This window comes from Saccopteryx bilineata, chromosome 4, assembly GCF_036850765.1.
Source record: "Saccopteryx bilineata isolate mSacBil1 chromosome 4, mSacBil1_pri_phased_curated, whole genome shotgun sequence".
Taxonomy (NCBI): Eukaryota; Metazoa; Chordata; class Mammalia; order Chiroptera; family Emballonuridae; genus Saccopteryx; species Saccopteryx bilineata.
In genome coordinates this window covers 47,507,165-47,527,747 of record NC_089493.1, presented here as the reverse complement: position 1 = coordinate 47,527,747, position 20,583 = coordinate 47,507,165, and the positions used below count along the sequence as shown (strand labels likewise).

At 38.5% G+C, this 20,583-nt stretch overlaps 1 protein-coding gene across 2 annotated transcripts in view; it reads right to left on the bottom strand.

Annotated features, from left to right (window-relative positions):
• TXNDC16 (thioredoxin domain containing 16) overlaps positions 1–20,583 on the bottom strand; it is an 80,878-nt gene that overhangs the window by 40,962 nt on the left and 19,333 nt on the right. For both annotated transcript variants that reach the window (XM_066276178.1, XM_066276176.1), the window contains 6 exons: positions 12,947–13,068; positions 9,713–9,803; positions 5,526–5,676; positions 2,252–2,418; positions 1,808–1,865; positions 144–267 (listed from right to left, as the gene is read on the bottom strand). In XM_066276178.1, the coding sequence (XP_066132275.1) occupies positions 144–267; positions 1,808–1,865; positions 2,252–2,418; positions 5,526–5,676; positions 9,713–9,803; positions 12,947–13,068 (713 nt within the window). The remainder of the gene's footprint in view (positions 1–143; positions 268–1,807; positions 1,866–2,251; positions 2,419–5,525; positions 5,677–9,712; positions 9,804–12,946; positions 13,069–20,583) is intronic.

Here is a 20,583-nt window from a genome sequence, read left to right as displayed (position 1 = left end):
TGTGATTCAAAATAAATTTTTTCAGGTTTCTTCATAGTCTTGAATGTGAATACATTCTATGAGAAAGTTAATTTATTGAAATTTCACTGAACTAATGGATGCTGGGCAGGAATGGGTGGGGTGAGCATCACAAAACACATTACCCATGTCGGGACCTTCCATGTCATCATCTTTATCTTCTTGTATTTCCTCAATGTGCGTATTATTTTCAACATGGGATATTACTAAATCGACATCATGTAACACCAAAAATTCCACTGGCATTCCCTACAAATAATTTTAAAAAATATAACTAAAATATAATAAAGTATTTTAATATAAAAGTATTTTACTTGTTGACACTAAAATGAAGCTAAACATTTAAACTTCAATTTTAAAATAAAACAAAAAATGGAATTTTACTCTACAGTCACTATGAAAATACCCAAAGCACATTTAATAAAGAGGGTATACTACCAAAAAGATGGCAAAAAAAGAGGAACTGAAAGTCTCTCTTGCCAGAGGGGAGGGGGGCTGGAGGGGAGGGGCTTAAAACTACGGATTGGTAGTTACAAAATAGTCCCAGGATGTAAAGTACAGCAAAAGGAATGCAGTCAATTATATTGTAATAACTATGTACGGTGCCGGGTGGGTACTTATTGGGGGGAACACTTTGTAAAATATAACCCTTCTAGTGGGCAATTTCACAATGTATTTTAAGAGCCTTAAAAATATTCATTTCCTTTGGCCGTGGCCAATTGGTAGAGCGTCAGCCCAGCGTGTAGAAGACCCGGTTTGATTACCAGTCAGGGCACACAGAAGAAGTGCCCACTGCTTCTCCACTCTTCCCCCTCTCCTTTCTTTCTATCTCTCTCTTCCCCTCCCACAGCCAAGGCTCCACTGGAGGAAAGTTGGCCCAGGCGCTGAGGATGGCTCCATGGCCTCTGCCTCAGGTGCTAAAATGACTCCAGTTGCAACAGGGCAACGCCCCCTGGTGGGCATGCTGGTTGGATCCTGGTCAGGTGCATGCGGGAGTCTGTCTGCCTCCCCAGTTCTCACTTTGGAAAAATACACACATGTACAAAAAACAGTTAAAAACAAAATACCCATTCCCTTTGACAAATTTCACTTCTAAAACTTTAGCCAAAAGAATCAGCGATGTTCAAAACTGTATAAAAAGCTGGCATTGCCTGACCAAGTGGTGGCACAGTGGATAGAGCGTCAGACTGGGATGCAGAGGACCCAGGTTCAAAACCTGGGTTGCCAGCTCGAGCATGGGCTCATCCAGCTTGAGTGCAGGATCACCAACTTGAGCACAGGATCATAGATGTGACCCCATGGTTGCTGGCTTGAGCTTAAAGGTCCCTGGCTTGAGCAAGGGGTCACTCACTCTGCTATAGCCCCCAGGCAAAGGCACATATGAGAAAGCAATCAATGAACAAGTAAGGAGCTTAAGGAGCCGCAATGAAGAACTGATGCTTCTCATTTCTCTCCTTCCTGTCTGTCCCTATCTGTCCCTCTCTCTGTCACAAAAAAAAAGAGCAGGCATCATAACACAATAATAAGTAATTATGGTAAATATAATTTTAAGTAAAAAGTAAGATGTATAGTATGATCCTAATTTTCTTAAATATATGTATATGTGTGAATATGGGAAAACAGAAAAACAAATGAAAAACCACACCAAAATGTTAACAGAAATTACGTTTGAATAGTGGCAATTTATAGAATTTTTCTATAATTAGAATATATTGTTTTAGGACTGACCACACATATTAACTTTCTTTAAATAAGCAGACACTGTAGACCCATATACAACATGACTAACCTCTTCTCTTTTGAAGACCACATTAGCTTGCTGAGGAATGTCCACTTCCAAAGAGTCCCTTTTTCAAAATGAAATAAATGTTTTATGTTGCTAATCTGAAGGATAACAGTCATCCAGGATGTCAATCTAAAAAAAACTGTAAATTCTCATACTAAAAAAGATTTATATAAAAAGATTACAATTTTGTGAGTCAGACACTGTACACATAAATACAGACCAGACTTCCTGGTCTCTACTGTAATCTGTATCTTCATTTGGAAAAAAAAATTTAAGGTCTAAATTTTAATCAAGCTAATAATTACAGACTTCAGCTCAGCAATTTGTTCTAACAATATTAGAATCAATCACAGATTTGAGTTTATTTACAAGTGAACAGATTACATTTAAATATGAGGAAAAATTAGTATTTTGCTAAACACAGTGAAAAGTTCATGTTTAAGATACCTTAACAAGAGCAGAACTCCTGCTTTTCCCAGAAGACGCCAAGCAACCCATTCTGCTGTTCTTCTGTCAGCTTCATAGGTAGCTTGTTGACTAACGATAAAAACGAGTGGTAATCCTAGTTGGAGATGGACAGTTGAAACCTGTTGAGGATCTTCAGCAACTTCAGTCTTCATTAAAAAAAAAAAAAGATAATGTTTCAACATTTGGATTTAAACCCTGCTAATTTTTATTAATAAAGTCATAAGAAATAGAACAGGTCTTTTAAATAAATCCAGCATTCCCAGAAATGATCACATAATTTCTATGTTTAATGCTTCCAGTGTACTTATATAGTTTAAGCATTACAAAACTAACAAATATTATAAGAAGTTATAGGCCCTGGCCAGCGCCTCAGTAAATAGAGTGTCGGCCCTGTGTATGAACCTCCCAGGTTCGATTCCTGGTCAGGGCACACAGGAGAAGTGACCACCTGCTTCTCCCTCTTCCCTCTCCCCCTTCTCCCTCTCCCGCAGCCAGTGGCTTGATTGGTTCAAGCATGGCCCTGGGCACTGAGGATGGCTTGACTGGTCTGAGTGTGTCAGCTTCAGCGCTAAAAATAGCTCAGTACTCAAGCATGGCCCCAGATGGTGTTGCTGGGTAGATCCAAGTCAGAGTTCATGTGGGAGTCTGCCTCACTATCTCCCCTACTCTTACCTTAAAAAAAGAAATAAAAAAAAATAAAAAAGAAAGAAAAAAGTTATATATGAAATTACAATCATAAGAAATAAGGATATATAATAAAAAAAATTTTTAAACAAAAAAAGCATACTGATGAGATATTTCAAACGAAATAAAACAGACAACTAAGGAATACATTTTTTCATATAAGAATTTAACATATGACACAGAACAATAAGGAACATCTGAGTTAAGACAGCAGCTTGAATACATACATCTAATTTAACTCCTTTCAGAAATTCCAAGAAAACAACAGCAGTAGGATTTTTTTTTAGAACAGATAAACATACATAAGTAAAGAAATGAAAAAAGAAAAGGCAGCAAAATTTTGGATGCTGAAGAAAAGTAACTGACATTACAAAACAAAACTTTAAGCCATGCAGGAAAGCTAACAAACAATTCAATTTTAACTGCAGAATAAATCCTAAAATTGCTCAGGAACAGTCAGTGCTTGGTATCTCTGGAATTGAGGAAAAAATAATGGAGGAGGAAGGAGGCAGGAAGGCTCTTTAAAAAGGAGGAATAGGTAAAAGTTTTGGAGAAGCAGTTAGATTCCTAGATTCTCCTCCCCAACTCCATGAGCATAGGCAACTTTCCCTCCCTCATATCAGGAGAAACCTGGGGGGAATTAAGGAACAGCTGAGAGTGTGACTAGCATGCCAAAGCGGGGGAATTAAGTAACTAAATGCTGAGATACTCTCCAGCCTTCTTCCAACCCAGTTCCCAGAATGCTAGCAGAGAGACCTCTATCTTCCAGCAGAAGACGGGGAGTCCTTTTCTGGGAATCTTGAGTAACTCTGAGTCCACTATCCTGTGCTTCTCGAACTGCCAAGCCTTTCCAGGCTGACACCAAGGTTTAGATTCTCTGCTTGGCTCTCCAACCAAGCACTGATTTCAAAACTACAATTATGTAATTCCTGGTAAATATAACAAAGTGAATTAAGATCAGAGAATCTCCTGATCTTACCCATCTAAAAAAAATGATAATAATAAATAGTATTTTTAGAACAGCAAGAGAAAATTCATGAGCAGAAATCTTAGAAAAGGGGCAAAACTTCAAGTTAGAAGGCTGTAGCCAAAGAAGAAACAGATTTTGAGTAAAGCTTGGACTGAACCTAATCCTGCCCCCACCCCATGGCAAAACAGTACTGGTAAATAGACAAAATCCTGAGAGTTCTTAATAGTATCTCAATATTGAAAAAAAAAAAAAAAAGGAAATGAGGCTGGAAAGAAACAGTGAAGAACTGTACCATGAACGGGGCTCTCTTTGGGGTCTCTAGGCTGAAATGGAAGCTCAAAGCAAAGGCAATAGGGTGTTCTCCCCATGGAAATAAGATAAATGCTCCTCTCCCATGTGAAGGGAAAGGAGAAGGCCTTATACACCGCTTTTTAAAAAAACTGTTTGAAATCAAACAAAAACGGACTCAAAATAAAGAACTCAGGAATGAAGCCAGTAAAATTGGGTCTGGTGAGCTCTGAATCTATTTAAATGCAGAAGAAACGCTTTTTAAAAAGAGGGAATTATGGTTACAGAATAAAATACAAATATTATAAACCTTAATAATATAAAAACCACTCAAAACTAACAATCAGCAGGGTAAGAGAAATTGGGATGGAAATAAATGTCTGAAGTTAATTTTCTCATTTTTCACAGCAAGGAATGAGTCAACACTATCTTAAACAGTTTTAAAAAATAATGATTTAATTTCCTAATGTTTTTCATAATCGTTTTACGACAATATTTCCTAAGCGTAATAATGAAGAAATTATTTATCCATAATCCCTCTAGTTTCACATTTTTTCCTATTAAATTCAAATAAGATGATATATAATACTTCTTAATAGATATAAAGTAGCATATGCAATATGATATATTATATTAACCCATTCATCCTTCTATTTGTAAGTATCTCATGGGTGCAAAGGTGATTGGTGTGATGGTCATCTAACAGTTCATTTCTGAGTGATGGGATTAGGTCGCTTTAAACATATTTTTCTTGATATTTTGCTGCACTGTTTGAATTATTTATAATACACATGAACCATTTTTACTTAGAACGGATATGCTGAGTGAAAAGGCCTCCTTAAGGTTCTGCACATGCTCAGGACCATGCTTCAAATTTTCAGAGAAAAGTCTGCTGATCACCAACACCTACTAAGTCTAAAAAATTCTTCCAGTCTAATACTAAGAAAAGAGGAACACCAGAAATGCTACACTTCCGATATTTACCAACTTTTAAAATAGTGATCAATGATATGGTTCTTGACCATATATGGTTTTTGTGATCCCAGAGTGGTCACAGTTCATTTTAACTACCACACTACACAAGGCTATATTTCGGTTTCAATACAACAATACTTCGAAGCGTTAAATGACTATTTTATGAACAGTTTATTGTCTCTTCTACCTTTAATAAGGAAATATTTCTGAATCCCCCTAAATTCAAGACATATGTTCAAGAGAAAAGATATAGCTCATCTAAGTAAAATACGTATCTGTGAATTAAACCAATACATTCAATGTATGAATTATCTAATATATTAAAATAAGAAATACCAGTAGTGGTGCTTCCATTGACTTAATAAAGCGATGGATGTTCAGTGTAGTCAATGGCTGTCCCATTAGTGTTCTTCTACATTGCTGGGCCAAGTCCAAGACTGGTTTACAATGAAAAAAGTAGAGATGTGCATACTGTAAATCTTCCAAGCTGAAAATTAAAAATCAGGGACAGACCCACTTGAAGTTCAAAGACATAATAAATCTCTTTAAGTCTCATGCTTTTGAATTAATGTTTTAGTAAAAGTCTAAGAGAGTATAACCTTAAAATAAAATGCATCTAAACTAAAGATATAATAGAAAAGAAAAATAACCATAATATTTTTAAACAAGCCAAGGTTGCATAAGCAAACTTTTTTCTGAATTCTTTTATATGGTAGCTTCTGAACTAGGTTATAAGCAGATGTACATAATTTTAAAAAAATAAATAAAAAGCTGTCACCTTAAGGACAATAAGATTATCTTCAAATATAGTTCTTTTCTAGAGATATGCTAAATAAAGCTTTCTAACACAAATTTTCTAGATTTAATTTCAACCCAAATCTGTTTTGAATAAACTCCAGCCAACACATGCCTTAAGATAGAAACCATGTGATACTTCGTGGGAGTTTGTTAGTTTGTAACTGAAATATTACAAAACTCAGCAACTATGGCTTATAATTTGAGTTTTGGCATTCCCTTCAATATGAGAATTCAAAGATAAACTTATAGTGGGCAAGATTTGCCAAAATTAAAATAGATTTTTTTAAATCTCCATATGGCATTAGTAGGGTTTGGCAAAACACTGCAAATTTTTATTTTTAAAATGTTATTTTAATTCTTGGTGCATGCATAAACTGAGCTCCAAGGTTCCAGCTGTTCATTGGCTGGGAAGGAGTAGGAATCATATCATTCTACTTATTGGCTGATGATACACTGATTTAAAACTTAATTATAAAGCAATTTCTAATAGATTAAATGATTAAAGAAATGAACACAAAGATTTACTTAATACCTACTGTATATCAGGCCCTGTGCTAAAATACAAAAGACTAAGATGAATAAGACAATTCATTTCCATGGGGGGCTTAAACTAAAGCAGATACATTTAATAAAAACAACTAAAATGTAGTTTATAAGTGCTGTAATATACAAAATGCTATGAGAAACAAAGAAATATTTAATTCTGCCTCAAGTTGGAAAGGAGAGAAATAGAAAGGTTCAAGAAGATCATCACAGAGGTTAAAAACAGCAAGGGAGAGAAAGACTTCTCCAAGAAGATAAAACACATGAGTATTTCAGACAAAAAGAACAGTATAACCAAGGCACCAAGTACATAAGTTTCTAAGGGGGACCCTAAATAGTCACATATTAAAAGGAAAGTGCTAAGAGTAGGAGGACCTAGCTGAGGTTGGAACTCATTTCATAACTGAAACAATAATGTTGGGAAGTTATTTAATCAGGGATCATTTGGTTATAGATACTAGACACCAAAAAGGGGTTTGGGGGAGTCTAAGGTCATACCACCCTGAACACGCCGATCTCGTCAAAAAGGGGATTGGGGGAGAAACACTTATTGGAAGTTTAGAAGAGTATCTCATAGAACACAAGGAAAACAGAGGTGATTGGATCAGAGAGAAAATGCAGAGATCTGGAGAGCAAGAGTGTGGACACTTTCGTTTTGCCATTAATACTTTTTTTTTAATAGAAACAGAGAGAGAGTCAGAGAGAGAGAGAGATAGGGACAGACAGGAACAAAGAGATGAGAAGCATCAATTGTTAGTTTTTCGTTGCGACACCTTAGTTGTTCATTGATTGCTTTCTCATATGTGCCTTGACCCTGGGGCTACAGTAGACCGAATAACCCCTTGCTTGAGCCAGCGAACTTGGGTCCAAGCTGGTTAGCTTTGCTCAAACCAGATGTGCCCGCACTCAAGCTGGTGACCTCGGGGTCTCGAATCTGGGTCCTCCGCATCCCAGTCCGACACTCTATCCACTGTGCCACCACCCAGTCAGGCTTGCCATGAATACTCTTTATCTTCCAACTCTACAAAGGCAACTCTCTCTGTTTTACTTCTACGTGGGCAAAACATTCTTGTAAGCAAGAGAGCCACAACACTGTATAATATTTTTCTATGCCCAATTCTAAATTTCCGGGACAGGAGATCTCATTTACTCAGGAAACCAATGGACTGGTTGGCTCTAGGTCAGGTGACTGCCTCTGATTTAACTGAATGTGATATGCATGAGGTGAGGCCTATATCCTTTGTGGCCTATACATAGATTATTTAAGAAGAAAATATAGGGAGGCAGCAGCAGAAAGTACTAGTGTCTCTAAGGCATGCTACCTCTTTTACTACCTGTCAATATATACCCTTCTTAACCGACATACAATTTCAAGCATACTAAGACTCAACATTATATTACAATTAATATACCAGTCTCATCCACTCAGCAACTAGACTACTGTCTAGCACACAGAAGGTATTCAATAAATATCTGTTAAATGAAAGAATTAACACATGAAAGAAAAAAAGGCATTTGCCTCTCCCCCATTAGGAGACAATCCAAGTGATAGCAGCTACTTCATCCAGAAGTAATGCCTCAGGACCACTGTATTCTGAGTCCACAGTCCTTTCTCCTGTCAAATCAGGTCCAGGCATGACTCCTCACCCTCTGGTTATCCATGAATAAATGAGAATTCAAAGATTTCCAATATATCGTATACTCAAAAGTATACAAAAAAACAGAATAACTTACATTTTTGTAATTCCCATTCTAAGAGTAGAGAAAAGCAAATACCCTTCCAGAACATAATTGTGTTTAGTCATAAATCAGGATAAAAAAAAAATATATATATATATAGTATATCTTGCTGAACATGATTTGTTAAGTAAATGATAAGACCTATATATCCCCTGTCAATAAATAACCACCTCTTGTGTTTTAAGAATGTCACCATTATTTGCAATTATTCATTACCTGAAAAACAAGCTGGCAACACAAGAGAAATTACAAACAACTAACCCTAAGAAACTGTGGGGCCACCACAGAATCACTGTGGGGTGGAGAACAACAAGGCTTCCCCCATTCCGGAATGGGAAAATGGCAGTTAGAAGTAGCAAAAAAGCTGGCTAAATGACAACTTACTGTATCTTGAGATTCAATCACTACTAATAGTAAAGCTTTATGGTATTGTCAGCATAACTCTCAAATTGCTTAAAAAAAAACAACACCTTAATTCTTATATGAATAGTAAACATGCATCAAAGTTTTATTTAACTCATTAATGAGGGAGCCAGCAGAATGATAGTTTAATAAGAAGAGACTAATAGAAAGGAATGCTGGCTATCAGACAGAGAAATAAAAACATAACTTCTCTTTGTAGAAACTTTTCTGCCAATCCCCACCCCAAATCATTTAACTTTATCAGTTTTCTATGCACTAACTTCTAAATTTACAGAGTTGTAAAATGTCTGGGATTTAATTAATTGTGTGTGGTATATCAAATAATCACTATTTTCTGAGAGGTCAGTATGAGAACTCATTAAAAACTTGCATGATATAAAAAGGTCATGCAATCACCATTTGGCCTTGCTTTGGGTTAGTTTTCCTGAAGAGCATTTTAAAGCCAAACTTTAAAGTCTTTAAAATGCACTGGTTATTTCTTGTGTCCCTAAATACTAAAGTAAAGAAAAACTTTAACTCTACGTTGGCCAAACAACAGTCAAAAGGCTTCTACCTAAAATTGTAAGCTAGGAAGTAGACAAAAAACCAAAAAATTATTTAAAACATTCTGTTTAAAATTGCATTTAAAAATATTTAAAATTATGACGAAATAACTTACAGAACTCTCAGAAAGAATTTCTAGAGCTTAAGTATGAAAGCTGTCATTTGATTACCTATCTCATCACCGGGGGAGATCTACTTCTAAAATACCCTTGCCCACTCCTAAGACCACATCTTCTGGCTTATCCATAGTCTTCACTCACCATAGTCTAACATCACTTCTACATATTTAAATTCATTTTCAGTTGTCAGTACAGCAGATGATAGTAATGAAGGGATTTCAAGCTTCACTTACATGTTCACATCTGCTTACAATTCCTCTTAGACAAGTTCACGCTGTGAGAGTATAATGGAAATGATAAATAACGAATGTGAAATAAGTCAACTTAAAATTGTTGACATATGTCTCTTATACATACCCAATACTTTCCAAAAGGGCAACTTCTGTGGTTAAGACAAATTGGTATGTGGTCCCATACACAAAAGCAGCTTCCATGACTGCCCTATGTTCTGAAACAGATAAAGGAGTTGGGAGAGGGGAGGAGTTAAGTTTGTGTGACTCGACATAAACTTCATGTTCTCTAAATTGTCCTACACCCTTTTATGCTCTACTGTATTTAAAGAAAAATTCTTTGTAAGGAACACAGTTGGGAAAATGCAGGCAGTTAGAGAAGTCATGAAAAGTCTATTCTATTCAAGATAGAAGAATTAAGAAGGAGTATCAAATAAGTTATACTTGAGAACATAACATACGAAAAATCTATGACATCTTCTTCTGAGTAGTAGGGAAGAAAATACATACAACTTTTATATATTTTATATGTGTATATATCTGTGTACTGTTTCTGGCTTAGCTTTTTTAAAATCAAACATACTCCTTAAAGAGACAAATCACTCTATAGGCACATTAAGGAAAAAAAAAAGTTTCTCTACCTTCTACCTCCAAGGAACAACTACTTTTAACTTTTACTGTTTCTTTGAGTATTTACCTCCAAGTCTCTAAATTATTTTCTCATATTCTTATTTCATAGTTATTTGTAAGTGTTCATCTTATCTACTAACTTCCCAATGTGAAAGATGATAATTAGCTCTTTTCCAAAATCCCACTCCAAAAATATACTCATTTCTATTCCCTCATTTTTCCCAATATAGTTCTAATTTTTATTAAATCAAGAGTCAATATTTACATTGATATGAGTCAGTAAATACTACTTACAAATGAGCCATACAGTACAAAATGAACACTTTTCCTTTTTTGAACCTTTTTTTCAATATAATTATACCTATCGTTCTGGGTTTTTTTAGACCTATCATTTTTATTTTTGTATAGATTTCTTACTAACTTATTCCTAAATTCTTGTGCAATTGTCTAACTCTCTTAATATTTCAAATATATCAGAATTACTAGCTATTTCCTCTTCTTGGAGTCTTTTCTGCAGAAATTTCCAATATGAACTTTTGCTAGTTGACCTGGTACACAACTTTCATCCTGAGACTCACTCATCACCACCCTGGGGAGCTCTTATTCTCTCTCTTGTATTAGTTCCATTGGCCTGGTACCCAGAGCTTCCTGGATGATTGCTCCCATTCTCTTAACAACTTCCTACAAAAAGATACATGGAATACACATTTTTTACAAATTTGCACTTCTCAAAGTATCTTTATTCTACTTTCATAAGTAACTTCAGTTGTCTTCCCAGAGAATTTGAGGTTTAAGTCATTTCTCCTGGGCGTTTTGAAAGGCTTGCTCCATCTTCTTCAGTTTCCAGGGCTGCAATTGAGAAGTCCAATCCCATTCTGATTCTTGATTCTTTAACTGTAAACTTATTTTTTTCTTTCTGGAAGCTTTGAGAATAATTTTTGTCCCCAATATTCTTAACTTTCAAAATGAGATGCTTTGGTGTGGTTCTACATTCATCCACTATGCTGGGACTTACTGGACTCTTTTTCTGAAGCTGGAAACGGGGAGGCAGTCAGACAGACTCCCGCATGCACCCCACCGGGATGCACCCGGCACGCCCACCAGGGGGCGATGCTCAATGGGTTCTTTTTAATTGGAAGCCTGAATCCTTCCGTTCTGGGAAATTTTCTTGAAGTGTTTCTTTGAAGGTTGCCACCTCTTCCTATTTTATTTTCCGTTGTCTCCTCACTGCCATTCCCAGTCAGTTACCTACCCCTCTGCCACCTAATCTTCTACCACTTATATCACATATCATCAGATTATTCCACTCACCACTCTGTCTTGTTGGAGTCATCTACCACCTCAGCTATGGTCACTCCCCCTCATTACATAAACATTTTATCTTCTATCACACTGTCACTTTCTCCCATACTACTCCTGTCATAATCCTTGGTGATTTTATTATCCCCATAGATGCTACTTGACCTTCTCTATAGACTCCAGTGATACTTCTTCAACCCCATCTTAAAAGGTTGAATTGTTTAATTTTATTTATTTTTTACAGAGACAGAGAGTAAGTCAGAGAGAGGGATAGACAGGGACAGACAGACAGGAACGGAGAGAGATGAGAAGTATCAATCATTAGTTTTTCATTGTGCGTTGCAACACACTAGTTGTTCATTGATTGCTTTCTCATATGTGCCTTGACCGCAGGCCTTCAGCAGACCGAGTAACACCTTGCTGGAGCCAGCGACCTTGGGTTCAAGTTGGTGGGCTTTTTTACTCAAACCAGATGAGCCCACGTTCAAGCTGGCGACCTCGGGGTCTCAAACCTGGGTCCTCTGCATCCCAGTCTGATGCTCTATCCACTGCACCATTGCCTGGTCAGGCTTCAACCCCATCTTAACCCTTCACTCTGTGGTCCCACTACAGGCCTCTACCTACCAATTACTGCAAACTCCTCCAAAATCTCAATGTCTAGCATCGCTCACCAGTCACCCCCATACTTCCTCCATCTGACTAGGTCACTCAGTCTGGTACATAACTGGAACCCTCCAGGACCTACAATCCTACCACTTTTCACTATTAGTCACCTGCCTCAGGTCCTCTCTTCCCTCTTACCCCAGCTCAAATTCCATGGGTAATCTTTATAATCACTCAGCCACCCATCTGGCTAAAACACAATCCAGGTTAAATAAAATACTCTGCCTATTCTGTATTTACAAATTAACTCTGTTAAAGTTAGATTTAGAAAAATACGTTATAAACAGCAAATACCAAAACAGCTAAAAAGAAAGCCAGTCAAACATTTACTGACTACTATAAACTACTATACCAGGAACCATGAGGACTGTAAGGAAATAAAAATAGTAACAGCTAACACAGACCACCTATTATATGCCAGAAACTATTTTAATTATTAAAACTCATTTGGTCCCCACAATAACACTAAAAGGTAGGCACAATTTATTTTTCCACCATCTTAGTAAATAGAAAACAGGTTAGGTAAGTCGTCCAAGGTCATATTACAGATAATTGATGGAGCAGAAAGTCTAACCTAGGCAGTCTGGCTCCAGATTTCTTATTCAACAACTATATTATGCTACCCAATTAAAAACAGAAAACAGAATAGTAACAATGCTTTAAATTTATTTTAAACTATTAAGACAGTGTTCAATATACACTATTTTAAGTTCTTCAATATATTCATACAAGTACAGATGTATAGCAAAGATTAAAGTAAAATAAATACCTGGTGTTCCAATGGCTCTTACATATGAAAATGCAATGTTTGCTTTTCCTTTCAGAGCATTTTCTATATTCTGAAGTTTTTCCAGGGTGGTAATATATTTTACTTCATTAAAAAGAAGGGCACTAAAAAGAGAGAGAGATGTAATTAGTAGAAAAATCTGGCATGAACTTAGTTATCTAATACATATTTGCAGATAAATTAAAGAACCTAAATTAAAAATTGAGCAAGAACCTAAGCATTTTAATATTAAACTAAAATCACTCTCTAAATCATTAGTCTTTCCAAAAACATTAGCCAGGGACCATTGTGAGAAATGGTGCTCATTCTCCATTACAATCACCTCAATGAATTCAGGCTATATTCACTAACATCCTAGTCTAGCCAAATAATACCTTACAATTAGTTATCCCAGCCTGAATACATTTGAGCCCTTCACACATCAAAACACAGATTTCTTTTCATGGCCTATAAGGCCCTGCATGACCTAGACCATTAGTCAACAGAGCCAAATATCAACAGTACAACGATTGAAATTTCTTTTGAGAGCCAAATTTTTTAAACTTAAACTATATAGGTAGGTACATTCCTTATCGAGGTAGCACCCGCACGTGATGTTTTGTGGAAGAGCCACACTCAAGGGGCCAAAGAGCCGCCTGTGGCTCGTGAGCCGCAGTTTGCCGACCAAGGACCTAGACCTTGCCTATTTCTCCAATCTCATTTTGTTTGACTGTTCCTGAGGTCCTCCACAGTCTAGGCACATCTCGGGGCCTTGGTACACACAATTCTCTATGCTGAAAGCTATTTCCTCTGCTCCTTCTCATACATCTAGTCTTTGAGAGGCCCTCCTTGTTGGTCCTATGTAAGTAGGTCTGTAGCATTTTTCTCTTTCATTTCACACTATTTGTTTCCTTCCTAGTATTTACCACAACTTATATTTATATATTTATTTACTTATTTATCCCTTCCTCTCTCATTAAACTGTTTACCTTCATGATGCAGGAACCTTCCATATTTTATCACTATTTCTGTTATAACTTAGAATAGAGCCTACATCATAAATAATAAATATTTGTTGAATGAATAAAAGAAAGAGTAGGGTAGAAATTATTTATTCCCATTCTTTACTTGAAGAAATGCAAGCTCAAAACACTAAAAAGCTAATTTACTGCAAAACATTTACTGAATCAAGGAGCCAAAACAGGTCTTCTCACTCTTAGATTTGTGATCTTTCTACCTAGATTTGTGATCTTTCTACTTGACCATAATTCTTCCAAATAATCTTTTCAATGGGTAGATTAGACTAATTGAGCATATTTCTTCATCCAAAAGAATCTTCTTTATTAATATTCTACACATATATAAATTCTCTAACAGCTCATTTCACTTTATCTGCATGTGTGTGTATTTTTGTTAGGAAAACTTTAAGGATCCTTAAAAATTGTTCCAAGTCCACAAACTTAAATAAGCAAAGATTTACTCAACTATAATTATCTCCAAAAAATTAGTCAAGGATGGTTTGCCTCTTATGGAAAACATGGCACTTTCTGTTAATATAGGAATTCTTAAACTCTTTGACCTCAAAGATACCTTTATAGCCCTAAAAATTATTGAGCTCGGCCCTGGCCGGTTGGCTCAGCGGTAGAGCGTCGGCCTGGCGTGCTGGGGACCCGGGTTCGATTCCCGGCCAGGGCACATAGGAGAGGCGCCCATTTGCTTCTCCACCCCCAACCCCTCCTTCCTCTCTGTCTCTCTCTTCCCCTCCCGCAGCCAAGGCTCCATTGGAGCAAAGATGGCCCGGGCGCTGGGGATGGCTCCTTGGCCTCTGCCCCAGGCGCTAGAGTGGCTCTGGTCGCAACATAGCAACATCCAGGATGGGCAGAGCATCGCCCCCTGGTGGGCAGAGCGTCGCCCCTGGTGGGCGTGCCGGGTGGATCCCGGTCGGGCGCATGCGGGAGTCTGTCTGACTGTCTCTCCCCGTTTCCAGCTTCAGAAAATACCAAAAAAATAAAAATAAAAAAAATAAATAAAAATAAAAATTATTGAGCTCTTCAAAGACCTTTGTTCATGTAGGTTACATCTACCAGTAGTTGCCAAAACAGAAATCAAAACAGGAATTTAAAATTTTTATTAATTATTTTAAAAATAATAATAACCACCATAGCATTTTAATATAAATAATACTTTCTAACAAAAAAATTTTTCAAAAAAAAATCAGTGAAAAGAATGGTATTGCATTACATTTCTCAAATCTCCTTGATATTAAACTAAATAAAAGCTGGATTTTCATAGCCGCTTCTGACATCAATCTGTTCTGACATCATATAACACATAGCCTCTGGAAACCAAACTCATAAAAGAATAAAAGTAAAACAAGGTAAATAATGTCTTAGTATTATTATAAATGTAGTGAGATTTCATGGACACCCTGAAACCACTGCACTAAATTACACTGGCTTGAATATTGACTAATTAAAGAAATATAAAACTTGATCTACAATTCCCAGGACTCTTGCTTCATTTTTTTTTTTTTTTCCGGGAAACTTATCAAGGTGACTGTTCAGGAAGTGAATCTTTTTTTTTTTTTTTTTTTCATTTTTTCGAAGCTGGAAACGGGGAGGCAGTCAGACAGACTCCCGCATGTGCCCGACCGTGATCCACCCCACATGCCCAACAGGGGGTGATGCTCTGCCCCTCTGGGGCGTCACTCTGTTGCATCCAGAGCCATTCTAGCTCCTGAAGCAGAGGCCACAGAGCCATCCTCAGCACCCCGGCCATCTTTGCTCCAATGGAGCCTCGGCTGTGGGAAGGGAAGAGAGAGACAGAGAGGAAGGAGAGGGGGAAGGGTGGAGAAGCAGATGGGCGCTTCTCCTGTGTGCCCTGGCTGGAAATCGAACCCGGGACTCCTGCACACCAGGCCAACGCTCTACCGCTGAGCCAACCAGCCAGGGCTGCTTCATTTATTTAAAATATTTACAGAGCAGTTCTTACTATGTGCTAGATATTTTCACATGTTTTCATTTAAACCTTCTACAATATTCTTGAAATATTCCTTTTTTTTTTTATTTTAGTGAGAGGAGGGAGGCAGAGAGACAGACTCCCACATATGTCCTGACTGAGATCCACCCGGCAAGCCTGGGGGGGGGGGGCGATGCTCTGCTCATCTAGGGCAGTTGTTGTTGCAAAGGAGTCATTTATTTAGCACCTGAGGCAGAAGCCATAGAGCCATTCTCAGTGCCTGAAGTCAACTTGCTCAAGCCAATCAAGGGGGGGGGGGGGGGGGGGGGGGGGGGGAGGAGGGGGACGGGGGAAGAGAATCGTGAGCGGGGAGGAGTGGAGAAGCAGATGGTTGCTTTTCCTGTGTGCCCTGACCAGAACCTGGGACATCCACATGCTGGGGCCAACTCTCTACCACTGAACCAACCAGCCAGGGTCTAGAATTTTCTTTTTCAATACACACACACACAGCACAAGTCTGAGGGACTAAGTAACCTGCTCCAGATCACAGAGCTGATTCTGGACCTTCTGACACTAAGGCCAGGACTTTTGTTTGTGTTTTTTTTTATAGAGTCAGAGGGACAGACAGATAGGAAGGGAGATGAGAAGCATCAATTCTTCATGGTGGAACCTTAGTTCTTTGTTCAGTGATTTCTTTCTTGTATGTGCCCTGACTGGGGTACAGCAGAGCAAGTGACCCCATGCTCAAGCCAGAAACCCCACACTCAAGCCAGCAACCCTGTACTCAAGCCAGCAACCCTGCACTCAAGCCTGAAACCTCAGGGTTTCGGACCTGGGTCCTCCGCATCCCAGTCCGACACTCTATCCACTGTGCTACCACCTGGCCAGGCACTAAGGCCAGGATTTTAAACTACATTGTTACTGATCACTCTTGTAATGAAACCAGGTAGAAAAGGAGGCAAATAATGAATGGCAATGAAGTCTCAGTGCCAGTCTAGGGTATTGGAAGCATATACACATTGGCTAACAAGTCCAGAATTACTACTGAGTTACTTCAAAACAGTTGGGAGGTGCCATCTAGTAAACTTAATTAACTTCTATGTAAATTCTAGCTTTAGAAATTATATCCACCCTTTAACCTTTATTGCCCTAGCAGCTCTAATCTATGTGCCTCCAAAATCAGTTCTGGAATAAGAAATCTCCCCAATCTTTTTCTCAGATAAAGACCAGCAAATAAAAATTAATAAAAGTCAACAATTGGGAGGGCACTTGCCACATGTCAGTCATAGCGCTAAGCATTTTATAAGTAGTAACAGTCAGTTTTGGAACTGCCCAGCTCTCAACTCCTCTCTCTTGCTTTGGGAATTTCAGTTTTCTAAGTCTTTGCAGTGAGCAGAGGCCTATACATAAAAGGGCTGAGTCCCTTCATAAAGGCTAATATTATGTTAAACTTCTTTCCCAAATTCCCTGCTGCAAGAACACAACATCATTTGCCTGACATTTTGGACAAGGAGCTAGTGATGTAAAGAATCAGGGACAGTGCAGAATTATTTCTAGAAGCAGTAGCAGCAACAGTCAGCTTCAAAGGCAGCAGCAGTGAGAACAGCGCTGATGACAGCCCCAGACCAGGAGACGCTCCCTTTGACACCCAGCACTGGGCGTAACACAGCCATCCTCTCCAGACTCGTTCTGTGCCATGATCTCGCCTGTAGTTTACAGCTGTATAAACCCAGGCCAGCTCTCCAGCTCTTCTAGCGGGTTTGAGAGTTCCTTTATCTGCTCCAAATCCTTTTCTGGTTTAAGCCAGTCAGACCCAGATTCTGGGGTTTATAACTAAGAACATTCAGCAATGCACTGTGTTTTATTTCATTTTCATGGCAACCATCTGAGATCGGTACTATCATTAACTCCATTTTACAGATAAGGCCATGAGGCTGATAGAGGTTACCATGCCTAATGTCCCAAAGCTCATTAAATGGTCATTATCTATGAGGTTAATAACCAAAACTAATGATATTCATAATCTAGACATCTCTGATGTTTTGCAAAAGCTTCCTAGCTTGATTTTTTTAATGTTAACTTCCAGAATATGGGCACACCTAAGGATCTCTAGAATCCACTCCACAAGCCTGTGCTCCTTCACTCCAGGCACAAAGAGGAGAAATTCTGACAGAAATGGTTTAAAGGAAAAGCCTATCGGGGGATTTTCTTGCTCTAATGATGCAGTAAAACAGCCTGGGGCTTCTCTGACCTGGCACACTTCCTGCCCCAGAAAGGCCTTCCTTTTCCTGAGACTCCCCTATCACAACCATTAGATACATAAGATATATGGGGGGGGGGGGAGATATATGTCCAAGAATTGAGTAAGTGCCAGGGAAAAAAAGCAAATGAAGAGTCTACCTGACCCTGCTTTTAGAGTAACAGGCTTCTCTTTTCTGGGGGGGGGGGGGGGGGGGGATCATTTTTCTATTTCTACTATTATTCAAATTCTAAAAACACTGAATAAAAAAGGAATGTTACTTTCTATTTGCCATAGCAAAATCCCTAGGACAAAAAAAAAAGAAAAAGAAAAAAAAAATTGGCCTGATCTATGGTGGCGCAGTGGATAAGGCGTCAACCTGGAACACTGAGGTCACCAGTTCGAAATCTTGGGCTTACCTGTGGTCAAGGCACATATGGGAGGTGAAGCTTCCTGCTCCTCCCCCCTTTCTCTCTTTTTCTCTCTCTCTCTCCAAAAAATGAATAAATACAAGTTAGTTGAAATTAATATATATATATATTTTTTTTCATTTTTCCGCTGGAAACGGGGAGGTAGTCAGACAGACTCCTGCATGCACCCGACCAGGATCCACCCGGCATGCCCACCAGGGGGCGATGCTTTGCCCCTCTGGGGCGTCACTCTGTTGCGTCCAGAGCCATTCTAGCGCCTGAGGCAGAGGCCACAGAGCCATCCCCAGCGCCCGAGCCATCTTTGCTCCAATGGAGCCTCCCTGCGGGAGGGGAAGAGAGAGACAGAGAGGAAAGAGAGGGGGAAGAGTGGAGAAGCAGATGGGCGCCTCTCCTGTGTGCCCTGGCCGGAAATCGAACCCGGGACTCCTGCATGCCAGGCCGACGCTCTACCGCTGAGCCAACCGGCCAGGGCCGAAATTAATATATTTTTAATATATGTGTTCATCTATTTTGTAAGTAGAGAAAATGCCAGTAAATTTTGGCTTCCCTATTTAACTACTGCCTAAACAAAACCTTTAAATATAATTATACATGCATATAACATGATACATACATATAGTTCTTAGTATACATTTAATATCAAATAACACTGTCTTAGAAAAAAGAAAAGGCGCCCTGGCCGGTGGCTCAGCGGTAGAGCATCGGCCTAGCGTGCGGAGGACCCGGGTTCGATTCCCGGCCAGGGCACACAGGAGAAGCGCCCATTTGCTTCTCCACCCCTCCGCCGCGCTTTCCTCTCTGTCTCTCTCTTCCCCTCCCGCAGCCGAGGCTCCATTGGAGCAAAGATGGCCCGGGCGCTGGGGATGGCTCTGTGGCCTCTGCCCCAGGCGCTAGAGTGGCTCTGGTTGCAACATGGCGACGCCCAGGATGGGCAGAGCATCGCCCCCTGGTGGGCAGAGCGTCGCCCCTGGTGGGCGTGCCGGGTGGATCCCGGTCGGGCGCATGCGGGAGTCTGTCTGACTGTCTCTCCCTGTTTCCAGCTTCAGAAAAATGAAAAAAAAAAAAAAGAAAAAAAAAAGGATATAAACAAAAAGAAAACCTGTTCAGCTCTGAGTGATGACATTAAAAGCTTTTCAGAGGAGGTTTTCATGGCTTTCTGTATTTCTCATGCATTCTCCAATACAAATATTACTACATTCTAACTAGTTTGTTATTCCAGTTTTTTTTAAATAATAAAAAGTAAGTAAGATCAAAGGACAAAAACTTAATAGACAGAAATCAGTATCTCTCACATACAAGTATGTATATATTATACATAGATTTAGGTGTTATATATCTATTACATAAAAACAGCTGGTGTGTGTTAGAAGACAATGAAAGAAAAAAACATTTATAATAGAAACAAAAGAGAGTAAATGTCTTTTAATAAGTTTAAGTATCTAGGCATTTATGAAGAAAGTATTAAAATATTACTAAAAGATACAAAAAAATTAGAACAAATGGAAAGACATCAGGTACTGGAATGTGAATCTAAAGATGTCAACTGTCCTTAAAATAATTTATAAAATTTTTTAAATATTTTACTTATTAATTTTAAGAGAAGGAGAGAGAGGGCAAGAAGCAACAACTCATAGTTGCTTCATTTTAGCTATTCATCGATTGTTTCCTGTAAGTTCAGGGTTTCAAACCAGCAACCTCAGTGTTCCAGGTCGATGCTCTATCTATCACAAGTCAGGCAATAATTTGTAATTAATGTTAGTAGGAGGGGAAGAAACTGGACAAGTTAATTTTTAATGTTATCTGTAAACAAAACAAACAAGCAATTCTTAAAAGAAAAATATGAAGGAGTCGGGACCTTTCAGATCTATTATAAAGCCTCAATAATGAAAGCAATGATACTAGTATACAAATAGATAATTGAGTTAATCAGAGACCCAAGTATATGTGACAGTTTAGTGTGAAGAATTGCATCTTGAATAGTGAAGAGATTCATTAATCTCAGTTGTGTTGGG